The following is a 26,170-nucleotide window of genomic DNA, read 5'->3' as shown; positions in this document are numbered from 1 at the left end:
TAGTTAGTCTATCAATTTCTAACCTATTTCTGTGTTTATTGACTTTTCTTATTTTCCCTATTAATTTATTATTGCATGTACTTGCTATTTGTTATTATTTTGTGTATGATATGAATTAGTTTCCTTATTAGTGATTAAATTTTATTTGTTAGATTGACATTGTAATTTCTAACCCATTTCTGTGTTTATTAACCTTTCTTATTTTCCCTATTAATTTATTATTGCTTGTACTTGCTATTTGTTATTATTTTATGCATGATATGAATTAGTTCCCTTATTAATGATTAAAATTTATTTGTTAGATTAACATTGTCTGTAATTCTTCAGATTCTGCTCTTTCGATGCTGCGTCACTTACCTGGATCGTTCCCACAACATCATTCGATTCTTTGATATGCCTTGGATACTTACTACGGCTGCCTTCTACTACGGCTGCCTTCGATCGTCTTATATCTGTGGTCATAAAGGTGGTGTTTAATTTATTTAATTCAATATGTGTATAATGCATTGTATGTGCGACCGCTATTGGGCATTACAAAATAACATAACAATACTACGTAGATTAATGCATAACAAAATATCCTTTTACTCCGGTTATATTTATTACTAACTCTCAATTAATCTATCTTGATTATTTTCTAACCGCTTTCTATACTTTATCAGCTATTTTATTTCTTCTTATTAACCTGCGAAATTCATGCATGTACACTTCCTTGTATAGTGATTAATTGTTCACGAGGTAGGTTGCACTTTCACTGTTTTAGTTATTCATTGAACTAACACGTTTTACGTTCAAACAGTAATTGGAGCACTCATAATAAACCTTTTCTTTTCAAGTTTCCGCTATCTGTGTTATTCAACGAACAGTGCCATGTTTCCACAGTATTGTTATAACATTTAGTACTGTTGTATTTTGCATTAAGGCAATTGAAGTTAATTTGTTCATTTATTTTTCAGCTGGCTGTTGTACATGGTGTTCCGTAAACAGGGAGCCATAACCTATTTTGCACGTAAACCTTCTCGTATGATGATTACTTGTTCACAAGGTAACTTTCACTTTCACTCTTTTAATTATTTATTGAATCAACACGTTTTATATTCAAACAATGATTGGAGTACACATGATAATTTTCTTTTTTTTTCTTTTTAGGTGTTCGCTATCTGTATTATTCGACCAACAGTGTCACACCTCCTTTTGATTTATCCACAATATAGTTATAACATTTAGTAACCTTGTATTTTGCACTGAGACGATTGAAACTAATTTATTCACTTATTTTAGGTAGCTGTCGGACATTATGTACCACGAACAACGATCCATAACCTATACTTGCACGTACACTTTCTTGTATGTTGATCACTTGTTCACAAGGTAACTTTCACTTTTACTAGTTAATTATTCATTGAGTTAACACGTTTTATATTTAGACAATAATTGAAGCACATATAATAATTTTCCTTTTCTTTTCTTTTATGTTTTCGCTATCTGTGTCATTCGACGAACAGCGCTACAACATACACTACTGCACTACGTTGCCCACTGAAATCACTTTATTCATTGTTTATTTCGATTATGCGCTAGTTTTAACTTGTTTAAGTGCACCGTTCGCGGAATCCCTTTTTACTTCAATCTTGACGTTTTGGTTCTGCAAGATTTCTAGCACTTTGTGTGGTCCAGTATATTGATCGGAGAATTTTCCTTTACTAGGTTCTTTTAGTAAATATATCGAATCTCCTATTTTAAAATCTTGAGGGTTGATTCGTCGATCGTAATATTCCTTTGATCTTAGTTTGGATTTTATCAAATTTTCTCTTGCCATTCGTTGTACGGTGTAAATTTTATTGAACAGATCTTCGAGATATTCTGAGTATGTTGGTTCCATGTTCTCTTCGATTATTACTTCACCAGTAGGTTCTCTGGCTAGATGTCCAAAACTAATTCGTGCGGGGAGAATTTCGTTCCTTTCCTTCATTTTAGTTTTTATTTTGCGCCAAGACGCAAGTTTACTGACATCAATCCAATTATCCAATTGCTTGCTAATAGCATTCAAAATACAAATTTTTGAAAGTGCCGCAGCCATATTAACCCAAAAATATTTTGTATATAGTATAGCGTGATACCATCTATATTTTCCTGGGGGAATCATAAGATCGGCACTACCTACTATGTTACCTACGTCAAATATTAGATGTAGTAACCAATAAAGTATTTTAATCCAATTATAATCCAATGGCTAGCGTATTCAAGTTTTTATATATATCTTCAACTGGTGATTCCCTATTTTCTCCCTTTTGATTTCTTTGGGCTCGTTGAATTTGCGTTTCTTCAGCTTGAAAATGTTTAGAATCCTTTTCCTTAGTTACCCTTTTTCCTTCTTTATTTACTTTATTCACAACACCTTTATTTTTCTCTACCTTTTCAGGATGAATAGTTTCACTGGAAGTGCTTATTATAATTAAATTATTATTTATTTGTATGGAACGTTTAGGAATATTTTTGGTAGATTTGGAATTATTCTTTGAATTTTTATTACAAACCTTTTTGCTTATAGATTCTGTTTTGGATTTAGGGATAGCTATATTTTTATTTTCTATAGTGTGATCTTCCTTGCAATTTAATGATTTGGCTTTGAGTTCGATAAAGTTTCCTTCTGATGGTTTTATAGAAGTTTTTGAGTGAGATACACTCGCTATCTGTTTTCCTATTATGGTTGAGACATTCACGAAATTCGTGGAGTCTTGCTTTTGTATCTTTGCCAAGTCGAACGTGGAGAGGCAATTCGCACTTCCCAGCGGGTCCAATATCTCTGTGATATTATGCAGTGGATAAGCATTGCCTGTCGTCTCGTCGTTCAATTTCCTAGTTTCTGCTTCGTCTGAAAGTTCTTTGGCACTAATATTATTTATCTTGTTTGGTAACTCAGGAAATTTCTCACTCATGATCCTGTCTATGGCACCGTGCGTCCTCTTATTATTTAACGTGACATTATCCCTTATCACAGCAACGGAATGGTGTTTGCATTGAAAAGTTGATTGGTTGAAATGATCAGCATCTCTCTTTTGATTTAGATCTCTATCGAGGTATTTATTTATGCATTTTTCTTCCCAAATTATTGCTCTTGCTTCTTTTCTAACATTTTCTTCTATTCCCGGGTTGTTTAGATGTTTCCGCGACGGCGGTACAAATCTCCAGTTCTGGCGGTTGTTTCGGTTATAATTATTCGAAAGTGTCGAATGTTGGTATCAAATTCTATTGTTCACTTGTTTTAGTTCTCGTGTTGCTTTCACGGCTTGGCTGTACGCATCGTCCAAGGATTGGTATCCTGTTATCTTTACTCGTAAATACACCTCGTTTGGAAGCCCCTTAACGAAAGCTTCCCTCGTGTCTCGATCTATCCTATCTTGAAATACGGTGCCGTACTCGTACCTTTCCCCGTTCATTATCGCCAGTCTGAGATCTTTGACGCGTCCTATGTAGTCCAAAATATCTTCTCCTGGTCGTTGAAATATTGTAGCTAATTTCCCTTTATATTCGTTAACCGTTTTTCCCGGACCGAACATATCTTTTAATTTATTCCCGAAATCGTTTAAACTTATTACTTCTGTGTCTTCTATGGCGAGAAATGCGTGTCCGCGAAGCTTATTCGTTAATAATTTTACTAACTGAGATTCTTGATGCCTAGGAACCATGTTTCGTGCGCGCTCGCATGCTCTTAAAAATCGAAATACCGAGGGTCGATGTCCGTCGAACACTGGTACTGTCTCTATTGCATCTTTTAACTTAATTGGTTGGGGATTAACTTCTATCGGTATTGTCGCTTGGGAAATTATCGGCGATGATACGGGTGTCTTGATTTCTTTTTTTATTTTCAGTGAACGCACATCGTCTTGTAATTTATTCATTGTTGTACTCATGTCGCGAAAATTCGCATCCCATGCTTTAAGTTTTTCCGACAACATCAAGATCATGTCTTTGTCCAACGATTCTAATTTAGTCGACATTATTTCTTAGGTATATATTTTATCGATAATCGTAATAACTTTAATTCTTTGTGGAGCGAATCGAACCGTTTAAACGAACTTTAATCCTCCGTGAAGCGGATCCCACCGCTGCCACCAAAAATTTAAATCTCTAATGTTACGTATCAATTTGTTTGTTTAAATCGATCAAATCTTAAGTTTAAATTTTACTGAAAAATTTTTTTTCGTTTGAGTTTGAATTTAATCTGAAGGGAAATAAACTGAATTGATATTATTGTGTATGTAATACTGATTTAGATTTCTAATTAATACGGTAGTTGCTGCCACCAGAAATAGTCTAAGGACTATTTCAAAATATTTTATTTTTTATTATTTTTTTTCGTTTAATGGGTAGCGTTAACTGACGCTTAATGCAACTGGTGAACGATTTCCATTTTTCGGCTAACCTGCTATGTGCAGGGATATTGGCACGGGAGAGGATTAAAGCTGGGAACAATAAATATTTGTCCTCGTTAAACGGATTTTTATTTGAATGTAGAATTGCTTAGATTATTACCTTTATATATATTTTATTAGCCGGATATATATATTTTAGCGTTGCTGGATTGGATAGGAATGTGAGATTTTTCGTTGTTTTATATAAATTTATTTTTACGTTTGACTTCTTCTTCTCTTTTAATTTCGCTGTAGTAGTTTGCCGTTAGAACCGAAACTCAATTCATTTACTACGATGGATTCTGTTACCATGATTTTCTTGCCTTTTGAGTTTAATAATCGAGGATGATTCTAACGATCCTCTCTGTGTGGGACTCGTGTGATTTCGCAAGCCTTGCCCAAAGACGGGTAATATTTTACCAACAGTGGGAGGAGGAATGCGAAGATCGATGGGTGTTTTCGATAATCGAAAACACCGTTTGCACAAGCCAACACAGCGAACGATCCTTTGGTTAAAGTTTCGAAGGGAAATCGTTCTGCTATTTCTCTCTTACAATCGCATGCAATGATGGCAAGAATATCGGTTAATAGCAATGCCGGTATTGCTCTTAATTTTCGATTGACCCCGACGATGTATTTAATGGTCCTCTCTGTGCGGGACTTGTGTGATTTCGCAAGCCTTGCCCAAAGACGGACAATATTTTGCCAACAATGGGAGGAGGAATGCGAAGATCAGTGGGTGTTTCAGTAGCTGAAAATACGGTTCGCACAAGCCGACACAGCGGACAACTCCTTTGTTTAAAGTTTAAACAATGATTCTATCTTCAAAACCGTTCACGAAAATAAAACGAGATCGATGATAGGAAGTTCTAATTCGATTCTCGAGGGCAACGAGATTATCAGAGAAGAAGGAAATTTTCAAAATTAATTTTCTTACCTTGAGGAGTAGGTGCTGTCTGGTGCCATTACCTCAGCTGCTCCGGTGGTCGTCGAAGTTTTTGTTGGGTTTATTACTTGAACTCGAATATAGTTTACTATCAACTTTTACTTTATTTATCTATTTCGATACAGACTGAACAATTTACTAACTGGATTAATACCGCAATTACAATGCGCGTTTCTGTCTAAGCGATGAAATGAGGACTTCAAAGATAAAATCTTTCTTTTACTTAGTCGCGGTTCTCTTTTCTTGACCGAAAAACTAAAGACCCCGAAACGCAAAATACTATACAAAATTTCTAAACCCAATGATGAGCGCAATAACGAACGTAGTAACAATGAACACAAAATATAATGAGCACAAGAATAATGAACGGTAATAACAATGTAGTATCGTGGACGAAAGGCCTAAGAAATATCGGGCGAACTATAAACAATGTCGCCAGAAAGTCGAAGCACCGACAGGCCCAACAATGTATCGTCGGTCTTTCGGTCGAATAGGTTACGCAAAAAAAGGCCTACGTGACTTTGACTACGAGCGGTTGCGGAGCACGTGCGTGGTGGGGCTAAGAAAAAGACAAAGGAACGATGAGTCAGTCGAAAAACAGAGTGTGATTAGAAAAGCAGAGTGCGAGTCGAGCGGAGACAGAGGTTGCGAGTGGCGTTGCCGAGAGAGTGTGGATTGCGCTGTTTTCTGTGCGTTTTTCTGTGAATAGTTCAGGTTGAACAACAATCGTCTTTTTCTGTCTGATTAACATCTCTATTGTCCACTCTTTGTAAACACATTATATCACGATATTACAACAATGATCACTATAATAATGAACGCAAGGATAATAAACGTAATACGAATGATCCGTAATAACAATGAACACAAAATATAATGAGCGTAATAAGAATGTTCACCAGAATAATAATGAGCGCTGCTCTATGTTGCTTCGCTTATTTATAATGCCATCCCCCACGGGGTGGTGGTCCACTGGGGGTACGCTTCCGTGGGAATCGGGATGTTGCAGTTTGGGTTTCTTGGAATCGTACGTGACAAAATGTAAATTCCGTATTTCGACTTAGTTTTTATCGGTCCTGTGCTTCTGCTGAGCTAGCGTCTAGGAGGCTTGAAGCATTCCATGCTGATCTAGTCTTTTCCGCGAGAAACTTCTATGTTTTGTACCGTGGGAATTACCCGTGTTTCTTCGGCGCGTGCAAGGGCCGGCGGCTGCAGCATCATTATCACCTCGATGTTTGCTCGGGCAACACGCGCAATTCCGCTGCTCTCCCTTCTTCGAGTTATTTTTCGTAAGTTTGGATATTCGCATATTATGGTTGTTTTTGCGATTTTAATGTTTTTTCCTTTTTTGTTGTTTCCCTAGGCTTCGGTGATCGTCGTTCGGACAATGTTTGCGGAGGCATTTCCATCAGAGGTTCCTTATTATTATTATTTTTTAGATGTATTTTGTTTTATATACAATATTTATATATATATATATTTTATATGTTTTATATATATATATATATATATAAAATATATTAAATATATATATATAAATATTAATAAATATATTATTAAAATATATATAACATATGTAGTATCGTGGACGAAAGGCCTAAGAAATATCGGGCGAACTATAAACAATGTTGCCAGAAAGTCGAAGCACCGACAGGCCCAACAATGTATCGTCGGTCTTTCGGTCGAATAGGTTACGCAAAAAAAGGCCTACGTGACTTTGACTACGAGCGGTTGCGGAGCACGTGCGTGGTGGGGCTAAGAAAAAGACAAAGGAACGATGAATCAGTCGAAAAACAGAGTGTGATTAGAAAAGCAGAGTGCGAGTCGAGCGGAGACAGAGGTTGCGAGTGGCGTTGCCGAGAGAGTGTGGATTGCGCTGTTTTCTGTGCGTTTGGCGTGAATAGTTCAGGTTGAACAACAATCGTCTTTTTCTGTCTGATTAACATCTCTATTGTCCACTCTTGGTAAACACATTATATCACGATATTACATATATATGTCGGAGCGGACATTAGAATTAGGGTTAGGGGCGTGAAACGAATCTTCGTTTGGGTTACGCGTCGTCGTTACGCAATAGAGAAGACATTGACTAGTGCAAATACGATTATTATAGAACCGGACAAGTAACCGCGGTAGTTAGGTACTCGAGAAACTAATGACAATGATCCTAGGTTCAATAACGAATCCGCGGTCGACGGGATGATAGATGAACGTACTCACAAAATCTAAGTCGGACGCGTAATATTCACTGATCGTAAAGAGTTACTCCTTTCATCAATGACATCGCGAGCGAGAATGCCTTTCCCGTCCCGATGATGCCACGGAGGAAAACTATAATAGGGTGTGTCTAAGGAAACGAGATCATCGGATTCGTCGAGAAAAGCCTTCGTCCAGAAAGTAAGAGAAATTGGCGTTGCTGCTAATTGGTAAATCTCCATATCGGTGGTTAGAAAAAGATGCTAGCCGCCCTCGAGGGAAAGTTGCTAGTGGGAGACGCCGCTCGTTGAAAAATATGTTTCCCCTATCTTCCCGTAGTTGGGACAAAGACTGTTTGTCTGTTTCAAGGACTTTAGTTGACTAAATCTTAAGATTTATAACGGGCCCTCGGGCTGGCCGAACATGTACTGCGGAGACGCATCGACATCTGGCAATCATCTTACTCGAAGAATAGGGTCTGCGTGTGGCGAGCCACGGGACAGAAACCGTTGGAATGTTTATTGTCGCGTGTCGCCACGAATATTTCTTTTAAGGAGAGCTATAGAATTACTCGATACCTGTTGTTAGGTAAAGCGTTCATCCCTTGACCGCGGCTACGTTGGGCGACAGACTGTCACCTCGAGCCAAAGCTCACCGTCACTAATCTCGAACAATTACAATCGGATTGAATAACTACAATAGTTTAGTTACAGTTATAGTAGACTTTAGATTGCAATGTTGCGGGGCTATCCAAAGGTACCGGTGTCCTTTCATCTCCGACATATAGATATACATGTATATGTGACGAAATATACTAAAGCAATATTGACCCTTTGTCGCTGAAAGTATCAAACTACAAAACTTCCTTTCAAATTTTCAGAATAAGGAAATCAGGATCATGATAAATAATTGGAACATAATTAAAAATAATATAGATATATTATAGATATATTATAGATATATAATATAGATAGATTATAGAGAAGATTCTCTATAAGATAATGAATACATTGGTTCATTTAATTTTTATGGATATTCAAACGCTTCTGTGAAATAAAACGTCAAGATTATAGAGTATAAAATTCATAGCTATGAAATAACTAAAACTCTGATGTATTATTAAAAATATACGTTAGGTTGTATGTAGTGATACATACAAAGATTACATGTACAAACCCATAATTAACACAATGCTACCGCAACCATTCTGCAATCTACCTTGCCCAAAACACTCCTCCAGTCACCTCCAAACTCTTCAATTCTCTCCACCTAACCACCCACAAACCATTCACAAACATGCAATTCTCGACAAAAGAAGAACTTATCGTCAGTTGTCCTTAACATCTCGTTCATTCATTTGGTCCCTATCCCCCTATTTCCTCCCACTGCGATGATCGCACTACATTTTTCCACGTCTCTATTCTATTCTCTGGATGATCTGAATTCTCGAGCAGTCGAGTGACGATTGATCTGTACAATTGATCGATTTCTTTTTACTACAGACATGCAAGAAATTCCGTGTTGGAGAGCGATGTTGCGAGTTCGAGTGCCTGGACCATCTGAAGAACGTTACCGGAACTGGTATAGTTTATGTCGTTGATGATAAGAATTCCTCCACGACTCAGCAACAAGAGCTACTCTGGGTGATGAGCTTAATGGTGCTGTTGCGGCTATTTTAAGTTTTCAACAAGGATCCAGATGGCGCCGTTGACGAAATTCTTTCATTATAAACGTCAACGATCAACATCAGCCATCAGGGAACGAAGAAGGTACGCTGTAACGTGTCTGAGTAATTATACCTCGAGGAGTACATACAGTTATGTAATGAAGATTCGTATGTGAGTGTTTGTTTTCTTATTTCTTTTCCCTTTGTTTCATTTGAATGGATTTTTGTACTCAAAGAGCGAGGTAAGATTACGTCAGATACGTTTTTACATATGCTAAAAAAATGGAAAATGATGATGATAAATCAATGACACGTAGAAAGTTATAATCTATTGTATTGCTGTTATCTAATGGTGTTGTAGTTGACTGTATGGTGGATGTATCTAATGGTGTTGTAGTTGACTGTATGTTGTTCAATATTGCTATGAAACTCTTCTGATTCATTGTCACTTATACGAAGGATAGAAGTATACGAAATTGATAAAATTATTAATAATATTTACGAAGAGAAAGTAAACTGTTGGATATATGACAAAATAATTCTATTTTAAATAAGAGACTGGTCAGCGTGGTTATTTTGTTTACAAAATCAAACGAATTTAATGAATGTAATGGTGTTACGACCGTTCGCGGAGAGACGCGGTCGCGAGGAAAACGCGTCAGCGAGAGGCGTAACTTCTCGCTACGATTCGGTGAATCGACGCCGCGAAGTAGTCGTTCCCCTGTTTCGTTTAGGATAACAGAGGTGGTTGATTTGAATATGACATAGTAGTAAGTTATATTTCACCGTTTATTCCACAACTTATAACGAGGATAGTTACACTGGTGCGTATGTACGCGATGAGTGAGTGACTGAGTGATCTGCGGGTGTGTATACCCGCTCGAAGGATGTTGACCGTTCGAAGGATGCAAAAACAGTACTCTTGAAAGACGATGCTGTCTCGGAGGAGAGCTAAGGATGAGTGCGTCTAGCGCACGGGACCATCGGATTGGTTGGTGCCGATGTTATTTAGGAGAGTGAGGGAATAGGCTTCGTTTTTAATTGGTTAAACGAAGGGCCTTAACCGCCCTCGAGAGAAAGTGGTTAGTGGGAGGAAAGTTGCAGCGTACGTGACAAAAACTGACTTTCCCTTGTTAAGCCGTGGTAGACAATAGTCTCTAGAAATTCCTCCGGACCAGATGTTTGTTTCGTTTGAAGGACCTTTTCTAGGAAATCTATGTGATTTATGGAAGGTCCTTGAAATCATGGAAGATACGCTGCGAGTATCCGAAGACATCTGGTTGCCATATTGCCCGCGGTGTGTGGCCTCGGCTAGGTAGTGTTACGCGACGTAACAGTAATCTTTAAACGCTTATAAAACCATAAGCAATCGTGAAGTTTAGAATTCGCTAACTGGGCGTCTCTCAATCCAGTTTTTGATCTTGGGCAGAAGGAGGACCTTTTTCTCCAGCAGCTTCAGATTCTCGTAATTCTCGATCAGATCAGACTTGTACATAAAGTTCAAATAATCGAGCAGAGCAACGAATGTTAAATCAGCCCAAGAGAGAGTACCATCGTAGAAGTAGCCGTCATTTTCCTTCACTTGCTGGTCCAAACGTTCTAAAATGAACGGCAGCGTCTCTTCAGCAGCCTTGCGTTTTGCAGCTTTGACCTTCTCGTCCTCCTCATAGTGGAAGGCGGCAATTTCTGAAAATTTGTTTTCAGTTAAATACTATTCGCTAATGTTATACTAATTTGAATACAGTGTTGTGCGAAATTTAAATGATGCTGAAGACAGAATTACAATCCTTTTTAATCCTTTGTCTTGTATTGTTGACATACGTGTATCGTTCGATTAAATCAAATATTAAATCGGATTTCAACTAATAAATACCTGAACAGATATGTACTATCTGTTATCAAGATTCTCATAAGATTTATGCAAAACAGCACTGGATACTCACTATGACGAATATCATGAATAGTATCAACAGTGGCATCAATATGAAGATTTGCCCAGTCAGTCTTTCCAGCTAAGTCATATTGTTTGGCTAAGTAACGGCAAATAGCTGTAGACTGAGCAACCTTCCTTCTATCAGCTACGAGCATAGGAAGCAGGCCATAAGGAGTCACTAAAAACATACAACTAATAGAATCAAAGATTCTATCGAACAAACAGATTATGATGCTTCTTAAATATCTAGCTTCCTGTTATCTGTTTTGGAAAGATATAATTTAATTTATTGATAATTTATCAGCAAACAAAGGGCATTGTCTCCTTAACAATACCTATTGTTCTCCCACATATCTTATAGAGCAATGGAGAGTAAACAATATTCTCTGTTATACTCTGCATAATTGTGTTCTACTTTATTTAGCTACTTTAGTTAAATTAGGAAAGATGAGATTTAAGAAACAGAACTTCTTTAAATTTTAAGCTTACAGGGCTTTATTTCTGGCCAGACGTCCTTTTTGATACGTTCATCTTCAAATGGAATACTAGCATAGCTGAAGAAGAACGGATTGGTTCTGCCAATGCTGTAACTGGGAAGTAAGTCAATTTATAGAGCGGCATCTTCCTGGAAGTATAATATATACAAAGTAAAAACAAAGAATCATTGATGACAAGAATTATATTATTACAAATTATGAAGTATAAGACAATTTAAGTAAAAAGCATCAACTACTAACTACTCGCATAGCTATTTGTATCTTTATATTTTAATATAGCTTAGATATAAAAAGAATATTATTTTTGGATGTAATAATGTATAAACTTGCGCCAAATATTATAACAAAATATTGCACTTTCTATTTAAGTAGGATAGACATATTACCGGCATTTATCTTTTTTCTATAGCAATGAAATTGTTTATAAAAAAGTTTATAAGAAAACTATCAATTAATGCAAACAACGCATTTCAAAATATTAATTACATTCGCACGATTCGTTATCTCTAGTATTAATTTAACCATATGGTTCTATACACCCAAGACCCTCTAACAGTAATTTAGTACCATTACTAGTCGTATGTATAATGTATGTTTGTATACAACATTCGTAACTACAAAACATTCAGCATGATTATATATTCTTCCAAACTTAAGAAACATTTTCTAATTGCATACTTAAATTTATCGGTCAATTATGAACATATGATAACATTTATTTCTTTCAACTACTAATTTTCAAATCCTCTGCTGTTCCGTTAATTGAACGACGCGCCGACTTTTCGTACAAGTATCTTGTATCTTATCTGTATTATTTAGTTATCAATAAAGAAGAAACATTTTCTAATTGTATACTTAAATTTATCGATCAATTATGAACATGTAATAACATTTATTTCTTTCAACTACTAATTTTTAAATCATCTGCTGTTCGGTTAATTGAAGGATGTCGGCTTTCTGTAGAAGTATTTCATATTTATTATTTAATTATGAATAAGGAAAAAACATACAAAATATAGTTTTTAAACGGTTTATTATTTATAAAGAGAAACTTTGATTCAGGATATATATACTATATATATACTATTTACTTACAATTTTTTTTTTAAGACTTCAAAGTCGAAACAAGCACAGGAAATTTCCAAGCCGGTTAACAGAAACTTGAATGAGACAAAAATAACCTTTAGATCTCTATATGTTCTTCTTCCCCCCTGTTGCTTCCACGTAACTCTTATCCTATTGGTGGAGCTGTGCTGATATGTGAAACTATGACTACATAAAAACATCCGGAAAGACTCATTGAATGATTTTATAGTTTAAGGTTAATAAATTTCCATAAATTAAAGTTGAAAATTTATGAGAACATGTTTTCTGTAACAAAACTTAGTAAAAACAAACTAGTAAGGTTTATAGATTCTTTAATGATTATGTATGTATTCATAAACTAGTTCGATAAATATCGTTCGATAACAATGTTGTCGAACAACACACAACATTGAAGCGCGAAATTTCAAATTCAAGGAAAGATAAATAACAAATATTGCGAACAAATGATATTAAATTTACAATAATCTCATGTAAGAAAAAATAAAAGGGATAAAAGTAGTACAGAAGATAGAAAAATCTATAAAACTGGTGGCTGGGAAATAGAAAATATATAAATTTATGTTATTAGAGTTTAGTACTTCTGTCGATCAATGTGTTACGACCGTTCGCGGAGAGACGCAGTCGCAGTAGCGAGAGGCGTAAATTCTCGCTACGATTCGGTGAATCGACGCCGCGAAGTAGTCGTTCCCCTGTTTCGGTTAAGATAAGAGGTGGTTAAATGAATATGACACTGTATAGTAAGTTATATTTCACCGTTTATTCCAACAACTTATAACGAAGGCAGTTACGCTGGTGCGTATGTACGAGATTTTTTTTTTATTTATTTGTTGAAATTACAATTAATTCTCGCGTTGAGAATATGTACGAGATGAATGAGTGACTGATCTGTGGGTGTGTCCTACCCGGTGGAAGGATATTGACCGTTCGAAGGATGTGAAATCAGAACTGTCTTGGGAGACGATGCTGTTTCGGAGGAAAGCTAAGGATGGGTGTGTCTAGCGCACGGGACCATCGGATTTGTTGGTGACGATTTTAGTTAGGAGAGTGAAGGAAGTGGCTTCGTTGTTAATTGGTTAACGAAGGGTCTTAACCGCCCTCGAGAGAAAGTGGTTAGTGGGAGGAAAGTTGCAGCATACGTGAGAAAAATTAACTTTCCCTTGTCCAGTCGGGGTAGACAATAGTCTTTAGAAATTCTTCGGAAACAGACGTTTGTTTGGTTTGAAGGACCTTTTCTAGGAAATCTATGAGATTTATGGAAGGTACTTGAAACTATGGAGGATACGCTGCGAGTATACGGTGACATCTGGTTGCCATATTGCTCGCGGTGCGACGTAACAAAATGGAATAGAAAGATTATACTACAGACGAAATTATACTTTACACTTTATTATACTTTATACTTTATTATACTTTATACTTTATTATTACATTACATCAATTGACATCTTTGGAATTACAACGATTCGATACACATTTTAACGTTTTAAACGTTTTAACGTTTAACATTCTAACATTCAGTTAGAACTTTGTATTGATTAGAGATATTGTAACGACCAGAAATATCGATACATATATCAATACTTTTACCTCGAAATTCGTAGATTCGTACTCTTCATTGTCCATACAAATTGTGTCATATATGTCCAAACCAAATTTAATTTACGTGCATTAACGTTTTCAAATCCATTTTTTATTTTCAAAGAACATCATATTTGTACTCGGTATTGCCAGTAAGTATCATGAAGAGACGAAACGAGTATCTCGAGTTAAGTATTGTTTAAAATAATATATAGACATCTAGATATAACATTCAATGATTTTTCCCTCACTTATTGTAAATTATTGATATTGTAAAATTATAATTGTAAAATTATATAGTAAATGATATTGTAAAATTAAATAGTAAATTCACACGATGTTCAAATAATTCGAAATAACGATAGACCAAAAGCTGTTTAAACGAGACACAAGAATTAATCGTGCATTTTATTAAAAAGTTAAGTACGAATAAAAGAAAGAAAATTTTCGAACTTTTTTCGAAAGAACATACATTTATTATACAACATACATACATTTATTATATATTGTGTTCTTTCAAACACAATAATACCTTCCATAAAGGAGCACAGCTCAGATGAGACTTTTTATAGTTAAACTTTTAACGTACTCATAGAAACGAAATTTTTTTTTTTTAAATAGAACTGTTACATTTTACGACACGTATAACATCGAACATTTACCAACATAGCGATGCCAGCGTACATATATATATACTGGTGTACTGGTCATCTCTTTTCCACACGTTTTTAGCTTTTTAGCTGTTTGTGAATGGGCGCCTAATCAGCCAATCAGAAATGGCCGGTATTCTATGAATCCTTTTCTTCAATGCTCGAAGAGCTGGATATTTATCCAAAGCTGGTGCCCCAAACATATACTCGTAATTTTCAAGGGCCGCTGCAAATACGAAGTCCGCCCATGTCGTCTGAAAAAAGGTTTGTATACATTTATTTTGTACCTCCTCTATTAAACAATTTTTTTAATTTACCTTGAAAAATGTGAAAAATCGAACTCTTAACTACAGATCACTAGCTTTTTAGGAAGAATTTGGATTTTTATTTTATTGTCAGAATTTAATGGATAATTTTAGAAACTTCAACCTTTGGAGGTATTTGTTAATTAAAAATGACAAAACTGGTATTATGTAAAAAAGAGTAATCAATCAATGTCGAATGGAAATTAGACAGTTCTATAAAAATAATCCTTCTCACGATTCCATAACTTCATAGCTTAATTAAATACAATTCTTCGGCGATATAATTACAAATACATTTACAGGAATTGTGTAATATGATAAATATCTCGTTAAAGAAATTGAAATCGTAAACTCTAGATTCTAGTATTCTTTCACTTTCATGTTTCCTATGAGCCCTTCAATCGCTAAATATTTTGCAATGAAACACGTATTATTAAACATCATAATCATACTAAATTAATTTAATGTGACTATTTATTATTATTATATAATAACACAATGATGAAAGAAATAAACTGGTCAAGTAATCTAAGGAACGATAATACGTATCTATGTCAGTGACAGTGAGAAACATTCAGATATCTGTACTTAAGTGATTACACTTATAAGTATCATTATATATTATATAAATATGATATTTCGAATGGTATCATTTATCACTCATTAAACAAGAGTGTCATATCCAGAGAAATGATCTTACATATCTTAATCTTTGCTCTGATTACGATAGTAATAATTTCTATCAAACTTGATGAGGAAGATACATGAATAATTATCTAAAAGCTGAAAATCTTGGCAAATTCATTTGTACATAAACTAACAGGAGTGAATTTTAAAGATACACTCTGCTCTCAACAATTAAAGCTGTCTTGTCGCAACAAAGTTTCAATAATTTTTTATGGACAACATGGCCCAGTTTGCACAAAGACTAAAAATTTTAACATTAAATTTGGATAAAAAATCTTACGGTAGAAGGAATGATATATCCTTTATTTTTGCCAATAATCTGGTCGAATTTAGTCAAGTAAAATGGTATTGTTTCGTTCAAAAGTTAATTCTTCCTCGCTTCCTTCTTTTCAGGATTCTCCTCCATGCGATAGTAGCAGATATCTGAAACGTATATGAAACCAACCGTTACGTTCATTTGTGTTTTTCCCCCTAAACGAAGAGAAAATAAGGTGTGAAAGAAGGAGTAGCCTCTCATAGTTCCTACAATTTCTTCATTCTCTTTGCTTTCTTCAATATTGCCTCAACAAGTTCCTGTGGTTCACGATACTTGAAATATATACAATGTTACCAGCGTGGAAATTGTCTTGGAAACTTGGAAAATCTTTCAAGAGGAACAACATTGCTAACTGAGATTCGAGAAAGGAAATGTAAGTAAATCCTTGCTTCTACGTAGAGCTTTTTTATTTACTTCTGACGAGTAAAGTACTGTTATTAAAATTTGATTAAAAGTACCAAGAATGTCGAGATATAAACAACCATTTGTGGAAAGGTCAGGAGAAGCAGAATTATCGAATAAACGTTATATAACTCTTAGTGATTAAGTAAGAGAAGAGTAACGAGAAAAAAGTCTTTTATCTAGGTCTTAATAAAGTATACTATATTTATCTCCATATCAAGAATAACAACAAGATATAAACAGTCTTCTAGAAATTGAGTAAATATTACATAATTACATCTTGAGCAATATTTTGCGTCTTAGCTTTTGCTTAATCATTATGATAATCTTAAATATCTGTAAATTCTTCACAGACTCTTTGCATCTTCTATACAGGTATCCCATGATCATGTGATAACACACAGGAAGAAAAAATAGAGGAAAAAACAGCGTAAAAAAAAGTTGCGTAGGAGTATCGTCGCACTACATCATTCGACAATTGATGCACGTCATGGCGATCGTCACGGTTTAAAGCAGGCCATCAAAAACACGTTTGTTATCGTACGGAAAAATCTGCGACGTTCCAGCTGTTCAGGTGCATCGAATTGTGAATCATCGGCGGTACGAAGCAAGGCGAGGGGCGTAAATAGAGAAAGAAGAGAAGAGAAGGATTCGCATAAATGATAAAATATAATCGTTCGTTCCTCGTCGATGGCGGATGGATGGCTTTAATCGTGGACGATATCGATACGATTATATTTTATACATTTGAAACAAATATAAAAGACGAGCAAAACCAGAGATACGATCGTTATGATATTATTCAATCGGTAGCCTATTTACCTCGTTTTTTGTTCACCTTCTCTGTCTAGTAATAATTTTTCGATTCGACTGACGTGACGTTACGTTGGCGGTGTAGAAACACGATTTTAAACACCTGCGGATAGTTGCATGAGTTTCGAGCGATTCCATTCCCTTCGATTTATATTTATGCGATCAACGCGCGGATCGTTAACGCATTATGCAGACAGCAGATGTTACGTAATCACACATATCGTAATTGGAAATTAGTAACGTTATCGCGTACCAGGATCTTCCTGTCTTTGATCATCGAGTAACACTTCGTTGTCCTCGCTCCTTCCGCGGATAACCAGCGTTTATCATATAGAGACAGGGATTTGCAAAGAATAAAAGTTGTAGAACGTTGAAAGGCGTTGAGAGAAACGTGATGTTATCCCGTTATTCGTTAACGCAACGCAGTTAAAAAAAATCCCGTAGGAAGATTACGATAATAGATAACCTGAGTCGAGTGTTTGTCGGGGGATCTAAAAGATTCTTTCGAGTTGAGCGTCTGAGATTGCAGAGAAGAAAATTTGGAACCCATCGAATTCGTGATGTCGATAGAAATCTTCAGTTGGAATCGTTGTATCATAACGTAGTCTGCTTATTGTCGATAAGACTTTACTAAACTAAAAGTGACTACTGAAAGTTTCTATCCTCTAAATTCTATCTACGATTCTATAATCTAAAAACTGACTTTTGCAAACAAACTGTAACATTCGCTTAACGGAAAGACATACGTATCTTGTTTGTACTCGTCTTTTCACAATGAATTCTTGAACGTCTGTCTCTGTGGTGAGACAAATGCAAAGTCATCTCATCAGTTACTCACCTTGCTTCAAATCTCCAAGAGTATCGACGAGCTCGTCGCATATCATCGCATCCCATTCGTCCTTTCCCATTAGATCGTACTTCCTCGCCAAGTATCGCGCCACAGCGTTACTCTGCGCTACCGGTTTCCCGTCTATCTCCAGCACAGGCAGCTTTTTATAAGGCATTGCTAAGAACAAACATGGCTCATATGAACACTGTGTAGAGGGAAACGATCGATAGGAAATCACAACACAGCTTCTGAGGCCGTTGCGTTCTTGTGAATAGATGAATCGAAATCATTTCGGTTTTAATCAACATGACCTAGTAAAGAAATACAGAAATGTCTTCTTTCTCCTTTTTTTCTTTTCTTACGATTACGATGGACAGGGTATCGCGTGTTTTTGACTGTTGGGAAGAACCTAAAGTTTTTAAAATCAAGGATAAAAGATAATACCAGACACGGAAAAAATATTAGAAAATGTACACGGTTCTTGTAATGAAAATTGAAATGCAAGGAATATAAATCGAATGTCTCTTGCGAACGTAATTTTGTGTTTTACACCGACAGGATTGATTTACAGACTTACGTTGATTTTTTGTTTCTCTATCTGCAAGCGACATATAAGATTATATCGAAGACTATGCTGCGTAAAACTTTTATTATACTATTTACGATAGAAATGTCGCAACGGAAGATCGAATTTTATGTCTGCTTTGTTCTTTCGACTGTTTAGCTATGTTCTTGTTCATTTCCGAACTGATTTCAATTTTTTATCCTTTTTTTCCGACAAGTCCTAAAAAGTTTTTAAATTAACGAGAAACGTAGAAGTATTTTTGTATTCCTATTTTAAGTCACCTATTTACGGTTTTCTCAAAATATTCGAAATGCTTCGATTCATTGAAAACAATAAAGATTGCAACACAAAAATTCGAGAATCGTAAGTGAATTAAGTTGGTATTCGATAAACACGATATTACGGAAGCAAAACTTAATGAAAAGTTCGACTTTATTCCGTATGAAATTTTACTTTAAGTAAGTTTAGCCTGCACGTGAAACGAAAGTTTTATATACAGAAAAGTTTGAGTAAATGGCAGATATCTGAGAGTTGAACGATGAAAGTAAAAATCGATTCTTCATGCTTACAATCCTTGTATTCAGGCCAGAGTTCTTCGGGGATCCTCTCGTCGGTATACTCGATGCCAGTATATGCAAATATGTACCGTATATGTTCGGCACGACCACGGGCATTGAAGTAGATTAGTTTGTAGGTATGTTCGTCGCTCATTTTCCTTGCTCTGTCAACTTATCGAGAAAAATGTTACAATTAACTCGTGTAATTAACAGACTGTGTGCGTGTTTGTGTGTAGAGAGAACAATTTATTTATAGATGGAATAATTCGTATAATACGCAAAATAAATCATTTAGAAGGCTGGAATATATGTTTTTGAAACAATTAATTATGTCGAAAAATATTTCAAACGAGATATAATATTTAAAAAAAATAATAATTAAATGTATGTAAATGTATGTAATAATAGTTAAATGTATGTAAATGTAATAATTAAATGTAATTAGTTGTGAAAATAATAATAATAAAAAATAAATAAATGTAAAAAAAGATTTAAATGTAATTAGTTTCTTTTTACGCACGCGATATTATTGGCGATATATGAAGGTCAACTTTATTTTTTTAAATAGATATATTTATACATATATTTATAGATATAGTATAGTATATATAATAGTATATATAATATATATAATAATATATATGTCGAGTCTGAATCTCCGAGTCCGAACTCGTGGCACCCTCCCGGGGAGGGCTCGCGGGAGGTAGCGGTTCTGCGTTGAAGTTCTCCATCGTCCGGTCGCGCGTGCGGTACCTTTATTGTCGATAGTTACATTAGTGACGAGGGCCTCAGGCTTGATAACGAATCCGTGACCAACGGGAGGACAGGTTCCCTTGCTCTAACTCACACGTGCACCACTCCCTGCTCGTAAGGCACTCGACTTCCTTCACCGATCAGCTCTCTAGCAAGACTGCTCGTCATCCCAACGACGCCACCGAAACAAGACTCCGGTCGAGTGTCTCAGTACACACGATCCTCCGATTGACGTACGATTGCAATGTTTTTCTTCTCGCCGCGATGGACAGCGAGATGCGATGTGTCCCGGCATGTGGCAGTGAAAGCACAACGCTTTTGGTGGTGCAACCGGTCGGCTTTTGCTCCGGGCGTCGGGGGTCCTTCTTCGGTTCCCACTTCGCCCTCTTGCGGCATTCGAATGTCGGATGTCCGTAAATACCGCAGTGGCCACACCTGGTCCAGGGGGCGGGTGACCTGCCTCGTTTGTTTCCGGAGCTCGCTAATGACCTCCACGGCGGGGGCGTTGGCCACTCCGTGTATAGGAAGGGCTTCATTTCTCTTTGGAATTGTTTCACCGACGTGATGTCACTCGTGAGCGCTAGTCGTTTAAAACGTTCATCGCGCGAGCCCAGCAGATGGAGGGCGGTGGCGGCGAGTACCTCTTCCCTGGTTGAATTTCGCCACTTCGACCCCAGGAGGGTGATGATACGATTTCCGTACGCTCCTGGTGTTTCGCCGTCCCGCGGTAGTTCCTCGGCTACCTTGATTAGCGACGCGGCTGCTACTTCTTGGCCACCGAAGTGCGCGGCGAATTGTTCCTTAAAATCTGGCCAGGTGAGCTCGTCGCCGTTCATTATCTGCGTAAGCCAATACGCTGCCGGACCCTCTAGGGCACGGTTTAGGGCAGAATACAGTGCGCTGTTTTTCAGGGGGTGGTCCCTCATTAGCAGGCCGACGGCTGTGTACCAGGCGGCTAGATCTGCGTCCGCGGCTTCGGGGTTGAAGCGCGGAAGCGATACCCAGGTTGCCCGGTGTCCCTTCTTCTTCTTCTTCTTCTTCTTCTTCTTCCTCTTCTTCTTCCCTAGCGACCGCTTTAGTGCGCGCACGATACTCTTACGATCCCGTGCCGACAACGTGTGTTCGGATGCCACTTCTGATGTCGAGTCTGAATCCGAATCCGAGCTCGAGTCACATTCCGAGTCCGAGCTCGAGGCGCCCTGCCGGGCAGGGCTCGCGGGAGATTGCGATTCCGTGTTGGAGTTCTCCATCGTCCGGTCGCGGGTGGGGTACCTTTATTGTCGATAGTGACACTAGTGACGAGGGCCTCAGGCTTGATAACGAATCCGCGGCCAACGAGAGGACTATCATATAAAAAGCAACAGGATACACGAAATAATATAATTCTGACTAGGACAACATAAACGCAAGAAGTGTTGATATTGAAAAAAATATTTCATTTTGTATATAAATATTTTCATATTTAAAAAAGTTTCCGGAAGCAGGAAGATTTACAAACAAATAATATCATAAACCGAATGTTTCGTGATCCTTTTCTAATTAGAGTGTGTGACAGCATGTGAGAACGTTTCTTAAAAATATGACTTATTGCAATTACATAATCGCAATTATAAACGATTAAGACCTTCTCACAACGAGGCAATCTATCCAAAGTATAAAACTCGTTATACTTGATGAGAAAACAAATCTCTACTTAGGTTTCATTTCGTTTCATCGCGTTCATAAAAAGTGAATTTGTATGAACACATCGTGCAATTTAGTAATTAGGACCGTTGATCTCGCTGCAACATAGATGGATAGAAAAAAGCCATTTAAAATGATACAACGTCGGGAAGACAATTATGAAAATTATAAATGGAACACAAGATAAAATTGTTTAAGATTAATTCTTCTTTTTTTTTTTTAATCGCGAGTGTTTGCAAACGAAGTTTCAATCTGTTTACAATGATAGCAATGAGAGGAGGATGTCTATGAAAGTTATAAATGCGATATTGAATAACATTTCTGCGAGTGGGTTTGTTTTTCGTTACAAATGTTTTTTAAACGAATCTGCAATCTGTTGGAAACTACGGAACAGTAACGGGACGACTGATAGGGAAATAAAAAAGATCGCGTTTTATTTGAACAGACAAATCTTTGAAATCTATTCGAAAGTCTATTTGAAATGGTACGAGCTCGAAAAGAACGGTGAATACTATAGAAGAAGGATTAATTAAAATTCTTATTAATCTGTACGCTTTGTATATTAAATACCTTGATCGATGCCAAGATAACAAATTATTATACAAAACAGTGAAGTATCCACGTCTGACATTAATATTGAGTATTACCATTACTGTAATTTAATTTTTAACCGATCCTGAAAATTCCTTAGAACGTAAAAAGTATAAAATGTTACTGTGCATTTCAAGATTAAATGCACTGTAATTTAGAAACAGTTATGAAGCGGAAACAAATAATTTATTCAGAATAAGAATTCTACGTAATCATGTTAAAAAAAACGTACTTATAACGCGTTTAAACTCCAAATATGTAAAGACAATAAGGGAAAAAAATTAAACGAAGAATCGTATTTTTTGTAAATTCACACAAGATTTTATCCAAAAAAAAAAAATTGACCTGTACCAATATTTTTATTTGTCGTTACAAGTTACGAGGGTATTAAAAAATTGGCCACGAATGGACCAGAGATAAGAATTTATCAGACTTGCTCTCGTAAATTTCAAGACGTTGCATCGGATATTCTTGAAAATCTTTGGACAATGGCCTCGATATTTCGCAGCTTCTATCCTCGAAGCGGAAGAACTCGGCGTTAAAAGCGACAGAACTGGAGAAACCCGGTGACTGCGAGCCTTTCACGCTCTCGACAGATTTCTCATCCCTCGTAATCCTCCCGGTATCACCCAATTTCCACCCTCGTATTGCGATTTGTTGCTTCCAACGAGGCGATACCTTGTCTTGTGATTTCCTTTTTCGTCGCGTGAAACACGACCGAACACTTGTTCAAACACACAATTCATATTTATCTAACTCGACAAAACGCCGTGTCATTGAAACAATAGCATTCTTTGGCTTTTATGTAAATTCCAATAAATTATGATAATGTTCGTGGAGACATTATTGCTACCTATTTTATCTGTCGTGATCCAAATTGATTTGTGGCTACGTATGTATATATATATTTGTATTTTCTTTTGTTCTTTCTTTTTAATTTATGTGATCTGAGAATTACATTTCTGAGAGTTCGGTGAAATTCGATGCTTTATTTTTATCAGTAGAATCTTCCTTGTCATTGTCAGAGCGCAGACGTTTACGCGTTTACGGAAAGTTTAAGGATACAAAAATACAGAAAAATGTAGAAAATATGCAAGAATATGTAAAATATCGAAAGTACAGTACTTCTAATAATACTTAGTAGCATGCTTACAAACAAATTTCTTTTGTATTTCTTGAAATTGCGTAAAGATTCGCGGTAATTATCGGATTTTTGTCCTCTTTTATCTGCTTTTTTTATTCGCAACTTATATGAGATATGAATTAATATTCAACGACGTGCGCTCTTTGCCACGAAATTAATTATCTCGCGTTAAGACTGCGGCAATTCTTACGTTTGATATTTCATTTAACGAACAGCCGCGCGTTCCTGAGTTTAAAAACCGCCACTCTGAACTTACGCTGAGAATAATATCAGGAAAAGCGAACGAGAGATGATTAGAAAGAAAATGCGAGGAGCAGTGAGGGGGATATTACTAGACTGCGCTTTTTTGTGCAAGTATAGCAGGATGTTTGGGAGTGTAAAATTTTAACGAATGCGTATAATATGAAAAAATATATGAACTATCCAAGGTATAGTTTTATTAAACTTACTTTTTATAATGCTTCGTAGGTAAAACAATTTTCTATCCAGATTCCACTTTCTCAATTATATTTTCAAAAATGCTCGATAAGGAGTACAATTTTCTACCCAGGTTGTACCTTTCTAATTATATCTTCCAAAATTCTTGATAGGTGAAACAATATTCCACCGACGATTTACTTTTTTAATTGTATCCCCAAAAATATGGCCCTGCTTAACGATTAGATATTATTATTTTTTTCGTTGTTACTTGATACAGCTAGCAATTAAATAGTGAGAATAAGAAGAATTGGAAGTGCCATTTTCGAAAAAGGATTTTGTTTTTCCTTGAAGAGGTTGTTTGTATGAAGGTTAATATCAGTAAATATGAAGGGAAGTGTAATCATAATAATTCGTACAGTTTTTAACGTTTCATACGTGATATAGGTTGTGTATGATGTATGTTATACGATTAGTTCCCTAAATTAGACTGTGTGCACCATGTGCCAGCAAACTCCCTCCATCGTGCTTGAACATGTGCGTAGATAAATCTGCCTCAATTATCCCATCAGATAAGAAAATCTCTACTGACCTTCTTAAGCAAACTACATAATGGACTTACATATCTTCTCTTAAGATATAAAGAAGATATTTTTTTTATCGTTAATTAACAGATCTTTGAAACGATAGAATAGAGATATCGTAAAATTATATAAAGTATTATAATATGCGTAATAAATAAGTATCGTTATATTTTTCTAATAAATAACATTCCCATAAACAAACAATTTCTCATAAACAGTCGTTTCCCAGAAAACTTTAGTTTCGATACTGGCAACTTTATCTACTTCCGCTCTTCAATTATGAAGGATTAATCTTTACGAAACTTTTGGAACGGCTGAAGATTTCTCACGACGAAGCGCGACGAATTCGATACAAACAGTAGACGAATTCGAAACAAAAAGTAGAGACGAGGTAAACGCGAAGCTCATCCTTGGAATTGCTTGTCGTGGTGATAATGTTAACAAATAGAATTCGATAACGCAAATTCATTGGGGAAAAGGTGACAGATGAAATTCGCTAACGCAACGTTGCCCGTTAATGGGCTAAGAATTACGCTCCATGGGATCGCTCACTGCATTCTTCGAAACGACCCTCGTAATCCATAGGCTCGTAAACGGCTTCCGTAACCGTAACGAATTTCAATCTTGTTCACGGATCTCTGACCGCTCGTTTCGAGGGTAACGAGGGGGTTGCGTGTTCACGTGCGTGCAACAGAAGGTGTTATCGTGATTGTAAGGCGTGCTGGAGCAGATAAGTCCAATATGCTCGCGGAAATCGTCGAGATTCATTGCCCGAAGCTGGCTGATAGTCGAAATTAACTTCGCCTCGTCCGATTTCCGCGTTCACATCGCTTTCACGATGGTTAGGCGTTTCTTCGTTCGTTTCTAACGCTGAGTTTTCCCGTGTCGCAGTCAACCCATATTTGGATGTGTGTACACGTTGCACAGAAAATGTGGTCGGGGGTTGAAACGCGGACAGAATGGAAAACGGACTATGGGAAACGCCGAGAAAGAGGCGTCGATGAGTTGAAGACACGTCGATGCTGAAGTACACGTGTATCTCGCGTCTTATAGCGAAGGAAGGATACGTGTGAAATTTTAAAAAATATTGGCCGGAAAATGTTCTAACGGACATTGAAGAAACGAATTTAAATTGTAAAAAGAAAAAGATGGTAGCCTAAAGACGTTCCGCTTTCTGTCCCATTACGGAAAACTGCAAAAGCTATGTATCTTGAGAACAGATAAAGTTAAGAAATGAAAAGGAAAAATTCGATTTACTATGTATTTTCGCTATATTTTATATTTACTGTATATTATCGGAATAGCCATCCCTGATTCAGAAAATCAATTACATATATCCCTTGGCGAGAGGGAGTGAGAATTAATCCGATTAATTGTAATGGTGGATCAGCTGGATCCTCATATTCTGAACGTCCAGAGACTCGCTAACTACGAAGCAACTGGTCTGTTTGTGACGCCTATCAATTGTTTGCTAGAGATTAATCTGCTGGTAAGCAGCGTCAAAATGCGACGATAACTAAACCGTCCGAAGATCGA

The 26,170-nt window shown here is 36.5% G+C and overlaps 1 protein-coding gene, 1 long non-coding RNA gene and 1 pseudogene across 3 annotated transcripts; 1 reads left to right on the top strand and 2 right to left on the bottom strand.

Moving 5' to 3' along the window:
• Positions 1 to 10,543: 10,543 nt before the first annotated feature.
• LOC117240882 (glutathione S-transferase-like) lies at positions 10,544 to 11,781 on the bottom strand. The gene is given in 4 exon segments (XM_033506894.1): positions 10,544 to 10,909; positions 11,167 to 11,334; positions 11,646 to 11,723; positions 11,726 to 11,781. Coding segments are annotated over 4 exon segments (606 nt in total). The 5' UTR covers positions 11,778 to 11,781; the 3' UTR covers positions 10,544 to 10,601.
• Positions 11,782 to 14,198: 2,417 nt separating this feature from the next.
• LOC117240883 lies at positions 14,199 to 19,764 on the bottom strand (annotated as a pseudogene).
• Positions 15,172 to 17,455, top strand: LOC117240885. Of its 2 annotated transcripts, none has more exons than XR_004494813.1 (4): positions 15,172 to 15,252; positions 16,374 to 16,669; positions 16,752 to 16,956; positions 17,074 to 17,455. It is a non-coding gene; the product is annotated as an uncharacterized LOC117240885 (long non-coding RNA). The 2 variants fall into 2 exon arrangements; XR_004494812.1 differs by having other exon boundaries at positions 17,052 to 17,455.
• Positions 19,765 to 26,170: the final 6,406 nt, after the last annotated feature.

Source organism: Bombus vosnesenskii, unplaced genomic scaffold (genome assembly GCF_011952255.1).
Source record: "Bombus vosnesenskii isolate JDL3184/JDL3185 unplaced genomic scaffold, Bvos_JDL3184-5_v1.1 scf7180000015059, whole genome shotgun sequence".
In the NCBI taxonomy this organism is placed as follows: Eukaryota; Metazoa; Arthropoda; class Insecta; order Hymenoptera; family Apidae; genus Bombus; species Bombus vosnesenskii.
Note: the sequence above shows the minus strand (reverse complement) of the source record. Positions and strands in the feature narration are given on the sequence as shown.